The 13,986-nt window shown below is 39.1% G+C and overlaps 1 protein-coding gene across 1 annotated transcript; it reads left to right on the forward strand.

Moving 5' to 3' along the window:
- The first annotated feature begins 1,110 nt into the window (after positions 1 to 1,110).
- LOC132064595 (uncharacterized) lies at positions 1,111 to 7,129 on the forward strand. The gene is made up of 6 exons (XM_059457634.1): positions 1,111 to 2,020; positions 5,226 to 5,875; positions 6,027 to 6,205; positions 6,397 to 6,477; positions 6,562 to 6,633; positions 6,721 to 7,129. Exons 1-6 carry the CDS (start codon positions 1,111 to 1,113, stop codon positions 7,127 to 7,129), a joined length of 2,301 nt encoding a protein of 766 aa, XP_059313617.1.
- Positions 7,130 to 13,986: the final 6,857 nt, after the last annotated feature.

Here is a 13,986-nt window from a genome sequence, read left to right on the forward strand (position 1 = left end):
ACTAACTCTGTTTGATCTAATTTTGGTGATAAGTTAAGCTTTCAAGGTGTTAGGGAGTGTGAAAGCTGTTTGGGAAGTCAAAGGGACTAGTCAAGAGTTAATTCCCAAGGAGTTGGTGCATTGAACCCCTCCAAAACGTGGAGAAGGGGGCTGCACTCATTAGGAGAAGAAAAAAAATTAGTTTGGGGTGTGTGAAAGGGTGTACAGGCAAACAAATAGTCAAACCATTAATTGACACAAGTTCCCAAGTCAATTCTTGGGAAGACTAACAGTCACCTTGAGAAAAGAGTGTCCAAGTTCCTAATAACCTCTTGGGAAAACGAGAAGTCAAGTGTGCAAGTCCCTAGTCATCTTTTGGGAAGACGAGAAGCTACATTGAAACTTGTAGTAATTAAATTCCAAGACAAGTTGGTCAAAGGATATTAGTTAGTAAGACTTAGGGGTCTGCCTTGCACGTTTTAAGGGGGGTTGGGAAGATTCTTAATCCTTTCTTTATGACATAACTTCTAGCTAGTATCTATTGAGTAATTACCTACTCAAAGTTTACTAGTTCTTGAGTTATAACTTCTTTCATGCTAATTCTTTTCAAACTTTTCTCATTTTGATTCGTAGTGAATTGTTTGACTCAAGTGCGCCACATTTAAAGGAGTCGTCCAACTATAGAGTCCCATAAACTCACTCTAATCCCGAAGAGGTAGCAGCCTCTTTTGTCTACTGAAGTGATCGAAAAGGAGTTGGTCAATTCCAAGAAAGCCAATTACAACAAGTCTGTGTGAACAAAACCTTTACATTATTGAGGGAACTGAGTGCCACCCAAATAAAGTAAGGGAGTGAGTAAGGTGATTTCTAACCTTAACACATTTCTTTAAGCTTTGTTGTACAGGTACAATGGCAGGAGATGAAATTGTTGTGGAGGCACAAGGAGGAGTGACTATAGCCGACCTTGTGGCAGTAATGAACAACATGACAACTCAGTTGAGGGCTAAGATAGACGGAGTGGAAACAAGGATGCAAGCCCTTGAACAAGAGGGAGCACCATTAGTTCCAGGGGACACCGGTTCTAGTACAATACCACCGGAGCAATTTAATGAGGTGGCCCATCAATAAAGAATGAGAGAAGAAGCTGCCCGTAATGCTCATGCTATGGGAATTCCTCAAGTTCCTAGAGTTCAAAATCCCATACTTCCGGATCCTCATATTAAAGTGCAAGTACCTGCTATGAGGGCAAGGAGAAATTTGGTCCAAGTTGATGAAAATGTTGAGGTCCATGACTTAGAACAAGCCGAAGACGAGTTTGATCAGCAATATGTTCGGAGAGCCCAAGAACAAAGGGGCCAAAGGAGATATAGAGGAAGAGGAGCATATGTTGGGAGAAATCTTGAGCATGACTATGGCAACCATGATGATTATCCGGATCTGGTCCGAGGGAATCAAGGTAGAAGGGATACTAATCTTAACAATGTCAAGATCACTATTCCACCATTTAAAGGAACTAGTGATCCGGACAAGTACATTGATTGGAAGATTCAGATTGAGAGAATATTTGACACAAATGAACTTTTAGAGGAGCGGAAAGCGGTTTATACCATTGCCTCTTTTGAAGGCTATTCTTCTACATGGTGGGAATCAGAAAAGCGAGTTCAGAGAAGACATGGTTTACCGGAACATCTTACTTGGGGACAATTGAAACATGTCATGGATGCTAGGTATGTCACTGCCAAGCATCGTCAAGAGAAACTCCGAAGGCTCTATGAATTGAAGCAGGGTTCTAAGACCGTAGAAGAGTTCTATGATGAGTTTGAGAAAGCAATAATGGCTCTTGATCTTGAAGAAGACGAGGAGCAGCTTATCATCCGATTCAAAGTTGGGTTAAACCGAGAAATCTCATCTCAATTGAGGTTACTCACTTACTATACTCTTGATGAGGTGTTCCAAGTGGCTATAGAGGCAAAAAAAAGGGTCAAGGAGGACAAGACATTCCGATCGAGAGGAAGTGCTAATACTACTCCGTTGAGTAGGGGTAAGGATTTGAAGAGTCCAAGTTCGGGTGCTAGCCGTGATGCTAAAAGGCCACTTAAAAAGAGTCTAACCAAATGCATCCAAAGGACTCCGGAGGTAAAACTCAACTCAATTCTCCTAGTGCTTCATCTATTCAATGTCATAAATGTAGGGGATATGGGCATATGGCCAAAGAGTGTCCTACTCGGAGGACCATGCTTATTCTTGATGATGGCACTATTCATGTCACGACCCCACCAGAGGCCGTGATGGGTACCCGATAATATCATACCGGCACCTCTTATCATGTATTCTATTCGTACTCCTGAGTGGGCCATATGGACGATACAATCATATCTTACTCAACATAATCATCAATAGCATACTCGTGAACGAGTGTCAGTAGGTTTTAACAAAAGATTATACAACCATAAGGGTGAGCAGGACTACGAAACATTTGACAGTACACGCTGTCTACGAGCCTCTAAATAGATACATATATCCACAAGTCGGGGCCGGATTCCACCGTGCCCAAATATGTACACAAAAGTAGTACCGGTAAACTGAAGCTCCGGAACAACTGGAGTGCTCCCAATAAGCCGCTGGTGGAGCTCCTAAGGATCAGATGCGTCTTACCCGTTTACACGCGGGCATGAACGCAGCGTCCACAAGAAGCAGGACGTTGAAGTACGAGCAATGTACTGAGTATGTAAGGCATGAGTAACAACATATGGAAGGATACAAAGCATGAATAGTAACAAGACAAAAATATAGAACATATCATGAGATAAAGAGTAACCTGTACATCTGAGTGCCTTTTAGGCGGGTACCATGCATGCTTAGTGCTGCGGAACGTGCAGCCCGATCCATATATATATATTATATTATATTGCTGCGGAACGTGCAACCCGATCCATATAATATATTGCTGCGGAACGTGCAGCCCGATCCATAACCACATATCCCGCGTCCGGGACGGTATCATGTCATATTATACCAACTGATCAGGTGGTTACGCATATATAACGCTCTCGCCCTTTCCCATATTCCCCATATACATATACATATATCATATTCATATACCATATAAGTAGCATGCATGAGAGCCCAAAGAAAGTCATGTATCTATCGGAGTGACGTAAGGTCGGTAGCCTCCAATCATATTATGGATTAATCGTGGTCGCTTTGTCTCACTTTGGAGGAACGATTATTATAAGGTGAGGTGCTATGAAGAATAGCTTCACAAGGAAATAGCTTCACGAGGAAACATAAAATAGGATCATAAGGCATCAATTCATATACTTTGAAATCCTTAAAAAATAGTCATCATTCATGAATAAAATTGAGAAATCAAGAAATAGCTCAACATTCTCACATCTTCATTGAAATCATAAACTTGGAACCTTTAAACATAGAATCATTACCATCATATTCATCGTAGGAAAATATTCTCATTTTTGACATCATCGTTGTCATTGTAAAACATATCCATCGAGTTGTCATGAAAGCTTACGGAGTCATAAACCTCCATTTTAGAAAGATACAGACATTTTTAAAAAAGCATTTACGGGTCATCGGGAAAAGAAATCATGCCTTAGAATTATAGACTTCTAACTTTTTACAACAACAAAGTTATGGAAGCATTTATGAAATCGTAATCTAAGAATCATGCCTTTGAAAGAAAGGGGCGAGCCATAAACATACCGCTCGACCTCCTATTGGCTACGTCTATCCGCCCGGCTCACAAATCTACATTCGAGAGGATTCACACTAATGTTAGTCTCCGTATTACATACTTATCTCAAGTTCCAACTTAAACTATTTTATATTCTATCGAAAATCGGCAGCATCTCCCTCGTTTAGGTGCCTAGCCGAATTCTCAATTCTTGACCAACAACAACAACAACAATACCAACATCAATAATATCATTTCCCATATCAAAGTATTCCATAAACAGCCCACACGCTGTTTTCCAATTTCCATAACTAGTCAATTCACTATTCAACCATTTAATTGTTCTGCCGAATTCATAAACTACACCAACAATCCGCATGCTAACAATCATCATTCTTATGAACACAAGAACCTATATTAACATCATATTACTTTCCAAAACAGCCCATAACAATTGCAACGTCAACATAAGTCATCAAACATTCATTTTCATCATAGAATCTACAACAAACACAACTACAAGACTAAGTAAAATGACTTCATCATTCTTACACACATGGCATACACACGGCCAAGGCAACCTACACGGCCACCACAACAACACCACAATTTCATGGATTTCTTTCATTTTCACACTCCACAACGTACACGAACCATGCATAACATATGAAAAATAGGATTGAACCATACCTCTTTCACTTAGTTCCTCAAATTGGCTATGATTTGCACCTTGAATCGACGCTTGTTCTTACTACTCCAACAACTCCACCACATTGTTATGCACCCTCTAAGGATTAGAATTGCTAGAGAAAATTATTTCTTTTGATCACTTCCTTCTCTCTCTCTCTCGGTTTCAAGCTTGGCCGAATGGCTTGGCTTATTTTTCTCTCCAACTCTCTTGAAATTTCTAGAGCAAAAAAATGATGAAGTGTGGTCTTTCCTTGACCATCACACACACACATATATATATATATATATATATAAATGGGCACATGGCCGGCCATGTGCCCCCCCTTTTTTTTTCTTTTTTTTTTTTTTTTTCTCTTCCCCAAGTTTCTAGAATTTTTCTTAAGTCATAAAAGATGACCAATTTTCTTGCTTGCCTAGTCATCTTGTCTACATGTACATTTAATCCTCAAATATAAGATGACCACATGTACATCTTCATGGCTTAAGATAATTGGCCAACCATGGGTGGGACCCACGGCCACTTGGCTTCTAAAAAAAAGTCATGAACTAATAATAATTTTCGAATTCCAAGTTTGCCCTTAATAATCCATGCCAATAATATTTATAAGCGACTTGCGCATTAAATCAAAACCAAAAAATGGCCTTGCCCTTAACTTTCCTTCAAAGCCTCGGAAGCTTAATCTCCTTAGTTCACTTGTTTTCCCGTTCTTCCATAACCTATTACATGAACTCGGACTGTTGTATTGCAAAACGAGCACCAATGATCATGTATCCTTTCGACAATAACTCCGGTGTCTATAGTCAACTAGCTAACTCCTAATGAATCTCAATGTACCGAAACTTGGGGGTGTAATAATTCAAGAACAAGAAAGTGAACCAGAAGATGGCAATGAAAAAGAACTTGATCATGATCTTGAGAAGCCGGAAGGAGAAGAGGAGGATGATCGGCCCGAAATGTTTCTTGTGGTGCGGAGAAACTTAAGCACTATAAGCTTGGAGAATGAAGAAGATGTGCAAAGGGAGAATCTTTTTCATGCTAGGTGTAGGGTAAAGGGGAAGGTTTGTTCATTGATTGTGGATGGAGGAAGTTGTGCTAATATTGCTACCCAAACTTTAGTTGATCAATTGAAACTGCCTACATTGAAACATTCCCGACCTTACTGGTTACAATGGCTCAATGAGCGTGGTGAATTGCGGGTTACAAAGCAGGCTTTGGTTAAGTTCAAGATAGGAGCTTACCAAGATGAGGTAAAATGTGATGTCGTACCAATGCAAACATGCCATTTACTTTTGGGAAGGCCATGGCAATATGACAGAGCTGCGATTCATGATGGCCGAGCCAACATATATGCGGTTCAAAGTGAAGGTAAGAGTCTCATACTCAAGCCTTTGTCACCAAAGCAAGTGATAGAAGATTATTGTCAGATGAAGGAGTTAAAGGAACAGGCTAAAAGTAAGGCTAGTGTTGTGGTCAATCCTCAATCCACATCACCACTGCCAGGTAATGAAAAGGTTTGTGCAATCATGCAACCGGGAGAGTACATCAAAGGTAACAATGAAAACAAAATGATGATTTGCCTAGTGCATAAAGGTATTCTCGAGTGATAGTGATGATTTGTCTAATGCTAATCAATTTTCATGTTTTGTTGAGAACCTTTTGCAGGATTTTGTGGATGTATTTCCCGAGGAGATGCCAAGCGGACTGCCTCCCTTAATAGGAATTGAGCATCAAATAGATTTTATGCCCGGATCCCAAATTCCGAACAAACCAGCCTATAGGTGTAATCCAGAAGACACCAAGGAACTCCAAAGGCAGGTTGATGAGCTTTTAAGCAAGGGTTGGTGCGGGAAAGTTTGAGTCCGTGCGCCGTTCCGGTCATACTTGTGCCAAAGAAAGACGAAACGTGGAGAATGTGTGTCGATTGTAGAGCCGTCAACAAGATCACGGTAAAGTATCGTCATCCTATTCCTAGGTTAGATGAAATGTTAGATGAGTTAAGTGGTTCTTGTTGGTTTTCTAAAATTGATCTTAGGTCCGGCTACCATCAAATCGGAATGAAACCGGGTACTGAATGGAAGACTGCATTCAAGACCATGTTTGGTCTCTATGAATGGTTAGTGATGCCATTTGGCCTCTCTAACGCGCCGAGTAATTTCATGAGATTGATGAATCATGTGCTTAAACCATTCATAAATAGGTTTGTTGTGGTTTATTTTGATGACATTCTTGTGTATAGTAAAACTGTGGATGAACATGTTAATTACTTATGGTAAGTCTTTGATGTTCTGAAAAAAGGGAAATTGTATGCTAATCTGAAAAAGTGTGCCTTTTGTGTTGAACGTGTTATTTTTCTTAGTTTTGTTATAAGTGCTAGTGGAGTTGAGGTCGATGAGTCAAAAGTAGAAGCTATTAGGGATTGGCCTACCCCATCTAGTGTTACTCAAGTAAGAAGTTTTCATGGGTTGGCTAGTTTTTATAGGAGGTTTGTGAAAGACTTTAGCACCATAGCAGCGCCTTTGACTGAGTTGATAAAGAAAGAACAATCGTTTGTTTGGGAAGAGTCCCAAAAGAGAGCATTTAAGGAGTTGAAACATAGGCTTAGTTCTGCCCTATTATTACAACTACCCGGCTTTAGTAAGACCTTTGAGATTGAGTGTGATGCTTCAGGGGTCAGGATAGGTGGAGTACTAATGCAGGAGGGGAAGCCTATAGCTTATTTCAGTGAGAAACTTAAGGGGCAGTACTTTGAACTATTCGACATATGATAAAGAGTTGTTCGCCTTAGCGAGAGCTTTAGCCCATTGGCGCATTACTTGTGGCCGAAAGAGTTTGTGATTAGAAGTGACCATGAGTCTTTGAAACATCTTAGAGGCCAAGAGAAGGCTGAATAAGAGACATGCTAAGCGGGTTGAGTTCATGGAGAGTTTTCCCTATGTGATTCATTACAAGAGAGGGAAAGAGAATGTAGTGGCCGATTCTATCTAGGAAGTTTTTCCCTAGCTACCACTTTGACTTCTAGACTATTAGGATTTGAGAGCATAAAGTCTATGTATGAGCACGATCCTAAATTTAAGATCATTCGTGAGGATCTAGTGAGTGGGAAGCGGGTAGAGAAATATATCGGTGGCATGATGGCTATCTTTTTAAGAAGGGGAGGGTGTGTGCATACCCATGTCCTCGTGAGAGAGTTACTGATTCGTGAGGCACATTGTGGAGGTTTGATGGGTCATTTTGGGGTGGATAAGACCTTAGGTATTCTTGAGGAACAGTTTTTTTGGCCTAAGATGAGGTGAGATGTGATGCAATTTTGTGGTGCTTGTTTGGAATGTAAGCGAGCTAAGTCTAGGTCTAGTCCCCATGGTTTGTATACCCCTTTACCAGTTTATACTAGCCCGTGAATTGATATATCTATGGATTTTGTTATGGGTTTACCTCGTTCTAGGGCACGTCATGATAGTAACTATGTTGTTGTGGATAGATTTTCTAAGATGGCTCATTTCATCCCGTGTAAAAACTGTGATAATGCACATCATGTTGCTTCTTTGTTTATTGTTAATGTGTTAAAATTGCATGGTGTGCCTCGTACCATTGTTAGTGATAGGGACACGAAATTCTTGAGTCATTTCTGGAGATGTTTGTGGGGTGCACTTGGCACCAAGTTGTTGTTTTCGACCTCTTGTCATCCTCAAACGGATGGACAAACTAAAGTTGTGAACCGTACTTTGGGAGCTCTACTTAGGGCAATGACCAAAGGAAAATCAGGAAATTGGGTTGATCAATTACCCATAATTGAGTTTTCTTATAATCGTACGGTACATAGATGATAGGGAAATCTCCTTTTGAGTGTGTGTATGGTTTTAACCCCTTGATTCCATTGGATTTAATCCCTTTGTCTCGAGATGCTATTTTGAATGTTGAAGGTACAAGCAGGGCAGATTCATTGCTTAAACTTCATGCTAAGGTGAGACAAAATCGAGAAAAGGCATATGCCAAGGTGGCGTCAAAGGCGAACAAAGGAAGAAAGAAGTTGGAGTTACAAAAGGGCGACTGGGTTTGGGTGCATTTCAGGAAAGATCGATTCCCGAAACAAAGAAAAGGAAAGTTGTCCGCGCGAGGAGATGGACCATTTAAAGTGTTGGAAAAGATTAACGATAATGCTTACGTCATTGATCTTCCGAGTGAGTATAATGTTTCAAACACTTTCAATGTTTCTGACCTAGTTCCTTGTGTTTCAGGTGATGCGGTCGAGGGTGAAGACACGGCGATTTCGAGGATGAAATCTTTCCAAGACGGGGAGGATGATGCAGTCCAAACTGATCAAGACATGTCCCAGCCGTCCCGGCCATTCACTAGGAGTCAGGCTATGGTCCTTCATGGTGTTCACCTAGCTTTGGAGAAGGAGTTTGCGTTTCAGGAGCCGGACACCGCCAAGCCCCTGGAAGCGGCCTATGGACTTATTTGTGCTAGCCCATGGACCCACTTTGGAGTCCCATGCGTGTGGCTAATGATTTGGAGCCCTGTGAGGCAATATTTTAAAAGCCAACTTGTGGCTATTATTTTAAAGACCAAGTGTAGACTTTACCTATATAAGCTACACTTAGATCCATTTCTCATTTTCAACCGATCTTTGATTATTGAATATTATTGAAACCCTTTAGTCTTGAATGACTAGTGTTAATGTTACATCCCGTGTTTTCATGCGTTGGAAAGCGTGCGAGTAAAATGACATTAGTAACTGAAACAAGGTTTTTCCCCAAGCTTATAGGTGGTTAGAGTGACGGTACAAATGGGTTGTAAATATTATAAGTTAAACAAATCGAAGAAAATAAAATTTCGTCGTGGTTTGAAATTTATTTGAATGAGATACGGTCCAAGCTATAATATCCTGTATTTTTGACCGAGAAATTGAACCGTTCAACATGAGCAAATTTACCCAAGCCTGGAGAATTTAGTCATATTGAAGTATGAAAATCAAGAACTCGGTGTATACGAGGAATGAAGTCCCAAAATGATTTAAGACAAAAAGTGTGATGACTGGGATTGAAAATAATATTTTGGGGGTGCCAAAAGATGTTATGGCTAGTGCTATATCCCATAAGTATGATAATGATCACATGAGGTATGTTAAAAATAGATACTATTTAAGTGAATGGAGATCAAGAAATTAATTATGTGATTAATTGGTTAAATATTGAAATAAAGTGGGAGAGTGAAGGAATTAATTGTGGTATTTATTAGGGGTAATTGGATAAGTGCTAGTATATATATACATTTATATCCATAGTACGTGACAAGCAACAACAATATGACACCTACATAAGGTTGTTAGGTGGCAAAAGATTAAGAGAGATTAATAAGGGTGACTTTAGGGAGCCCACGTGTAAAAGAGTGCTATACATATATTTTCTTATTCCAATTCATTTGTAATGGATTAAAGAAATAAGAGAAGAGAGGAGCAGCATATTTTAAGACGTGAGGTTGTGTATTTCATATGTAGAAATGGAGCATATAGGCAGCAACAAGATGTAGTAAACAACATGAAGATTATGCCAAGTTCATTAAGTATTTCAACACAAATTGTTCCTTGTGGTTTTACCATACCGTAGACTTTCTTCAAGGTAAAGTAATGTGGAAGAAGAGTATTTCTGGGCACATAAGGTAAGAATTATCCTCTTCTAAGTATATTTAAATTCATTGAAGTCATAGCTAAATCGTGGGACGAGAAATACGAAAATTATACCGTAAATCGTATTTGATGTTGTTATTGGCTCATGGGCTATTTGTTGGACTGTTTTGTGGGTTATGTAGATGTTGTTATGGATGGAAATTAAGGTAAATAGCATGAATAATACGTTCTTGATGTTGCTATATATGTCTATGTGTTTATAAAGAGAATTGATGGAAGATTTGTCGATATAGATTTGGACTAAAACTCGAGGAAAGAGATTTTGTGTTCTTGAATTAGTTAAAAAGGGATTGTGGCATAATTCTTACTTGGTTTGATATGGCAACTTGTATGTACGATTGTTGCTAATGTTGTTACCATTGATTGGGAGTTGTTTAAGGTTGGATTGGAGTGGGTACCATAGGGGAAATGCTGCCCAAATTTTGTTAAGTAATTTGCCAGCTTAGGCTTTGGATTCTAAGTGTACTATAGTTAATACTTGATATCAATATTGTTGTTGTAGATTGGGGAGTCCGGGATCTGATTTGTGGTTAGCTTGGAGCGGATAAGGTATGTTAAGGCTATTCCATTTTCTTCTTTTGGTATGGTATATATGGAACAAACGGACGACAAACGTATAAACTCCAAAGAAGCTTCTATTCTTAAATACTAGAATGGCTAATGTTCTTGATTTCCAGAAGCTATTTCATTATGTCCTGATACATGTATATGATTCTTGAAGTCCTATTTTGATATTATAATGCATAGTGACATTCGAGGGTGTTATGCTTCCAGGTTATTCAAAGAGTTCCAGAAATAATCTTATGAGTCTCACTTGCATTCATTTGCTTCTATATGTATGTAAAGCTATCCCTTCCTTCTTTTTGGCATGAATTACATAAACGAGCAAACGATGAATATACATGACTCCAATGAATTCTAGTTCTCAGCGGTACTTGACATGACAGTTGTCTTTGATTCTCAAGTATTGGTTCATTCTAATTATTCTATTGAGTCTCAGATGATGATTTAGTTTGCATATGGTTGCTCATGATGTTCTACTCATGAATACTGTTACTATATCATTCACCGAGTCTCGGGCCGGGTATGTATTCGTGCACAGTTTCATTGCATTGTTCACCTAGACCCTCACTAGAGGGCCGGGTATGGTATATATATGATTATTTTATCGAGTCCCTCACTAGAGGGCCGGGTACGTTATATATATGATTACTTCACCGAGTCCCTCACTAGAGGGCCGGGTACGTTATATATATGATTACTTCACCGAGTCCCTCACTAGAGGGCCGGGTACGGTATATATTTATATTTCACCGAGTCCCTTACTAAAAGGCCGAGTATGGTATATATTTACATTTTTAGTCATTGCCTTTGGGGTTACTTACATGGTTATTCTCTGCCTTCGGGGCTATTCATATTATAGGTGGTTTCTCATACTTCCATTATAGCTTATATCTCATTCTTTATGATTACTGTTGCCTTACATACTCGGTACATTGTTCGTACTGACGTCCCTTTGCTTGGGGGCGCTGTGTTCATGCCACATAGTCCCAGATTGTTTTGCAGGTAAATGTATTCAGCTAGGTTGGTTGGCTATTAGCTGGGATTGGCAAACTCCATTTTCTTCCTGGAGCAGTGCCGAGTCATTATGGTTATCATGTGTGTGTACGGGTATGCCGGGGCCCTATCCCGATTCATATATATATATACGACATATATATATATATCATTCCCGAAACAAAGAAAAGGAAAGCTGTCCGTGCGAGGAGATGGACCATTTAAAGTGTTGGAAAAGATTAACGATAATGCTTACGTCATTGATCTTCCGAGTGAGAATAATGTTTCAAACACTTTCAATGTTTCTGACCTAGTTCCTTGTGTTTCAGGTGATGCGGTCGAGGGTGAAGACACGGCAATTTCGAGGACGAAATCTTTCCAAGACGGGGAGGATGTTGCAGTCCAAACTGATCAAGACATGTCCCAGCCGTCCCGACCATTCACTAGGAGTCAGGCTATGGCCTTTCATGGTGTTCACCTAGCTTTGGAGAAGGAGTTTGCATTTCAGGAGCCATGGACACTGCCAAGATCGGGGAAGCAGCCTATGGACTTATTTGTGCTAGCCCATGGACCCACTTTGGAGTCCCATGCGTGTGGCTAATGATTTGGAGCCTTGTGAGGCCTTATTTTAAAAGCTGATGTTATATAACGTACTTTTGTACGTTGGATTATTCGTAAGTTAATCGACATAAGTTCAAGGACTTTTTAATCCCAATTTTAATATTGCACAGTTTGCTAATTAATTACTATTAGTGTGGAGATATTAGTGAAGATTAGGGATTAATTAGTCTAATTAGATTATTTAGTGGGCCCCACCAAACATGATAATTAAAAATTGGAGCATGGATGATGACATGCCAAAGTGTGGCATGTGTCAATGAGGCTGGCTGCATATATATATATATGGTGATGACTCATTAGTTATACACTTTCATCTTCATAAAAGAATCACAAACAGCCATGGCTGCCACCTTGAGCTCATGGCCAACTTCAAGATTTTGAAAGAAAGAAGATTATAATTCCCTAGTAGGTGTTCTAAATGTCCAAAGGAGGCAGCAACGTTAGAATTTGAATTATGGAAGAAGAAGTGGTGCAATTGGTGCAAGTGGTTGTAGGATCTGTTCAAGCTAAGTTAAGGTAATATTTCTTCTCCTTATAGTGTAATTGGAATTAAACGATGTTGTAATTGAGAGATTAACACATATTAAGTGAAATTGGAAGTAAGAAAATGCATAATTGCATTGGTGTCGTAATTGGGCTGAATTGGAGTTGTTTCAACAAAATTGGGTTTGATTGTTGTTGTTGTTATTGTTGTTATTGATTATGTGTTAAAAGTGAAGGAATCTTGATATTTAAAGTTGTAGTGTTTATATGAAATTGTTGATATTTAAATTCATTGAAGTCATAGCTAAATCGTGGGACGAGAAATACGAAAATTATACCGTAAATCGTATTTGATGTTGTTATTAGTTCATGGGCTATTTGTTGGACTGTTTTGTGGTTTATGTAGATGTTGTTACGGATGGAAATTATGGTAAATAACATGAATAGTACGTTCTTGATGTTGCTATATATGTCTATATGTTTATAAAGAGAATTGATGGAAGATTTGTCGATATAGATTTGGACTAAAACTCGAGGAAAGAGATTTTGTTTTCTTGAATTAGTTGAAAAGGGATCGTGGCATAATTCTTACTTGGTTTGATATGGCAACTTGTATGTACGATTGTTGCTAATGTTGTTACCATTGATTGGGAGTTGTTTAAAGTTGGATTGGAGTGGGTAACATAGGGGAAATGCTGCCCGAATTTTGTTACGTAACGTTCCAGCTTAGACTTTGGATTCTATGTGTACTATAGTTAATACTTGATATCAATATTGTTGTTGTAGACTGGGGAGTCCGGGATCTGATTTGTGGTTATCTTGGAGCGGATAACGTATGTTAAGGCTATTCCCTTTTCTTCTTTTGGCATGGTCTATATGGAACAAATGGACGACGAACGTATAAACTCCAAAGAAGCTTCTATTCTTAAATACTAGAATGGCTAATGTTCTTGATTTCCAGAAGCTATTTCATTATGTCCTGATACGTGTCTATGATTCCTGAAGTCCTATTTTGATATTATAATCCATAGTGACATTCGAGGGTGTTATGCTTCCAGGTTATTCAAAGAGTTCCAGAAATCTTATGAGTCTCACTTGCATTCATTTGCTTCTATATGTATGTAAAGCTATCCCTTCCTTCTTTTTGGCATGAATTACATAAACGAGCAAACGATGAATATACATGACTCCAATGAATTCTACTTCTCAGCGGTACTTGACATGACAGTTGTCTTTGATTCTCAAGTGTTGATTCAGTCTAATTGTTCTATTGAG

This window comes from Lycium ferocissimum, chromosome 1, assembly GCF_029784015.1.
Source record: "Lycium ferocissimum isolate CSIRO_LF1 chromosome 1, AGI_CSIRO_Lferr_CH_V1, whole genome shotgun sequence".
Taxonomy (NCBI): Eukaryota; Viridiplantae; Streptophyta; class Magnoliopsida; order Solanales; family Solanaceae; genus Lycium; species Lycium ferocissimum.

Excerpts from the sequence above, each read along its gene's own strand:
- LOC132064595 (XM_059457634.1), top strand. The coding sequence starts at position 1,111 with ATGAGAGAAGAAGCTGCCCGTAATGCTCATGCTATGGGAATTCCTCAA. Across the intron at positions 2,021-5,225 it reads TACTACTCCGTTGAGTAGGG|AACAAGAAAGTGAACCAGAA; the intron begins GTAAGGATTTGA and ends TAATAATTCAAG. Across the intron at positions 6,206-6,396 it reads GAGCTTTTAAGCAAGGGTTG|GTCCGGCTACCATCAAATCG; the intron begins GTGCGGGAAAGT and ends AATTGATCTTAG.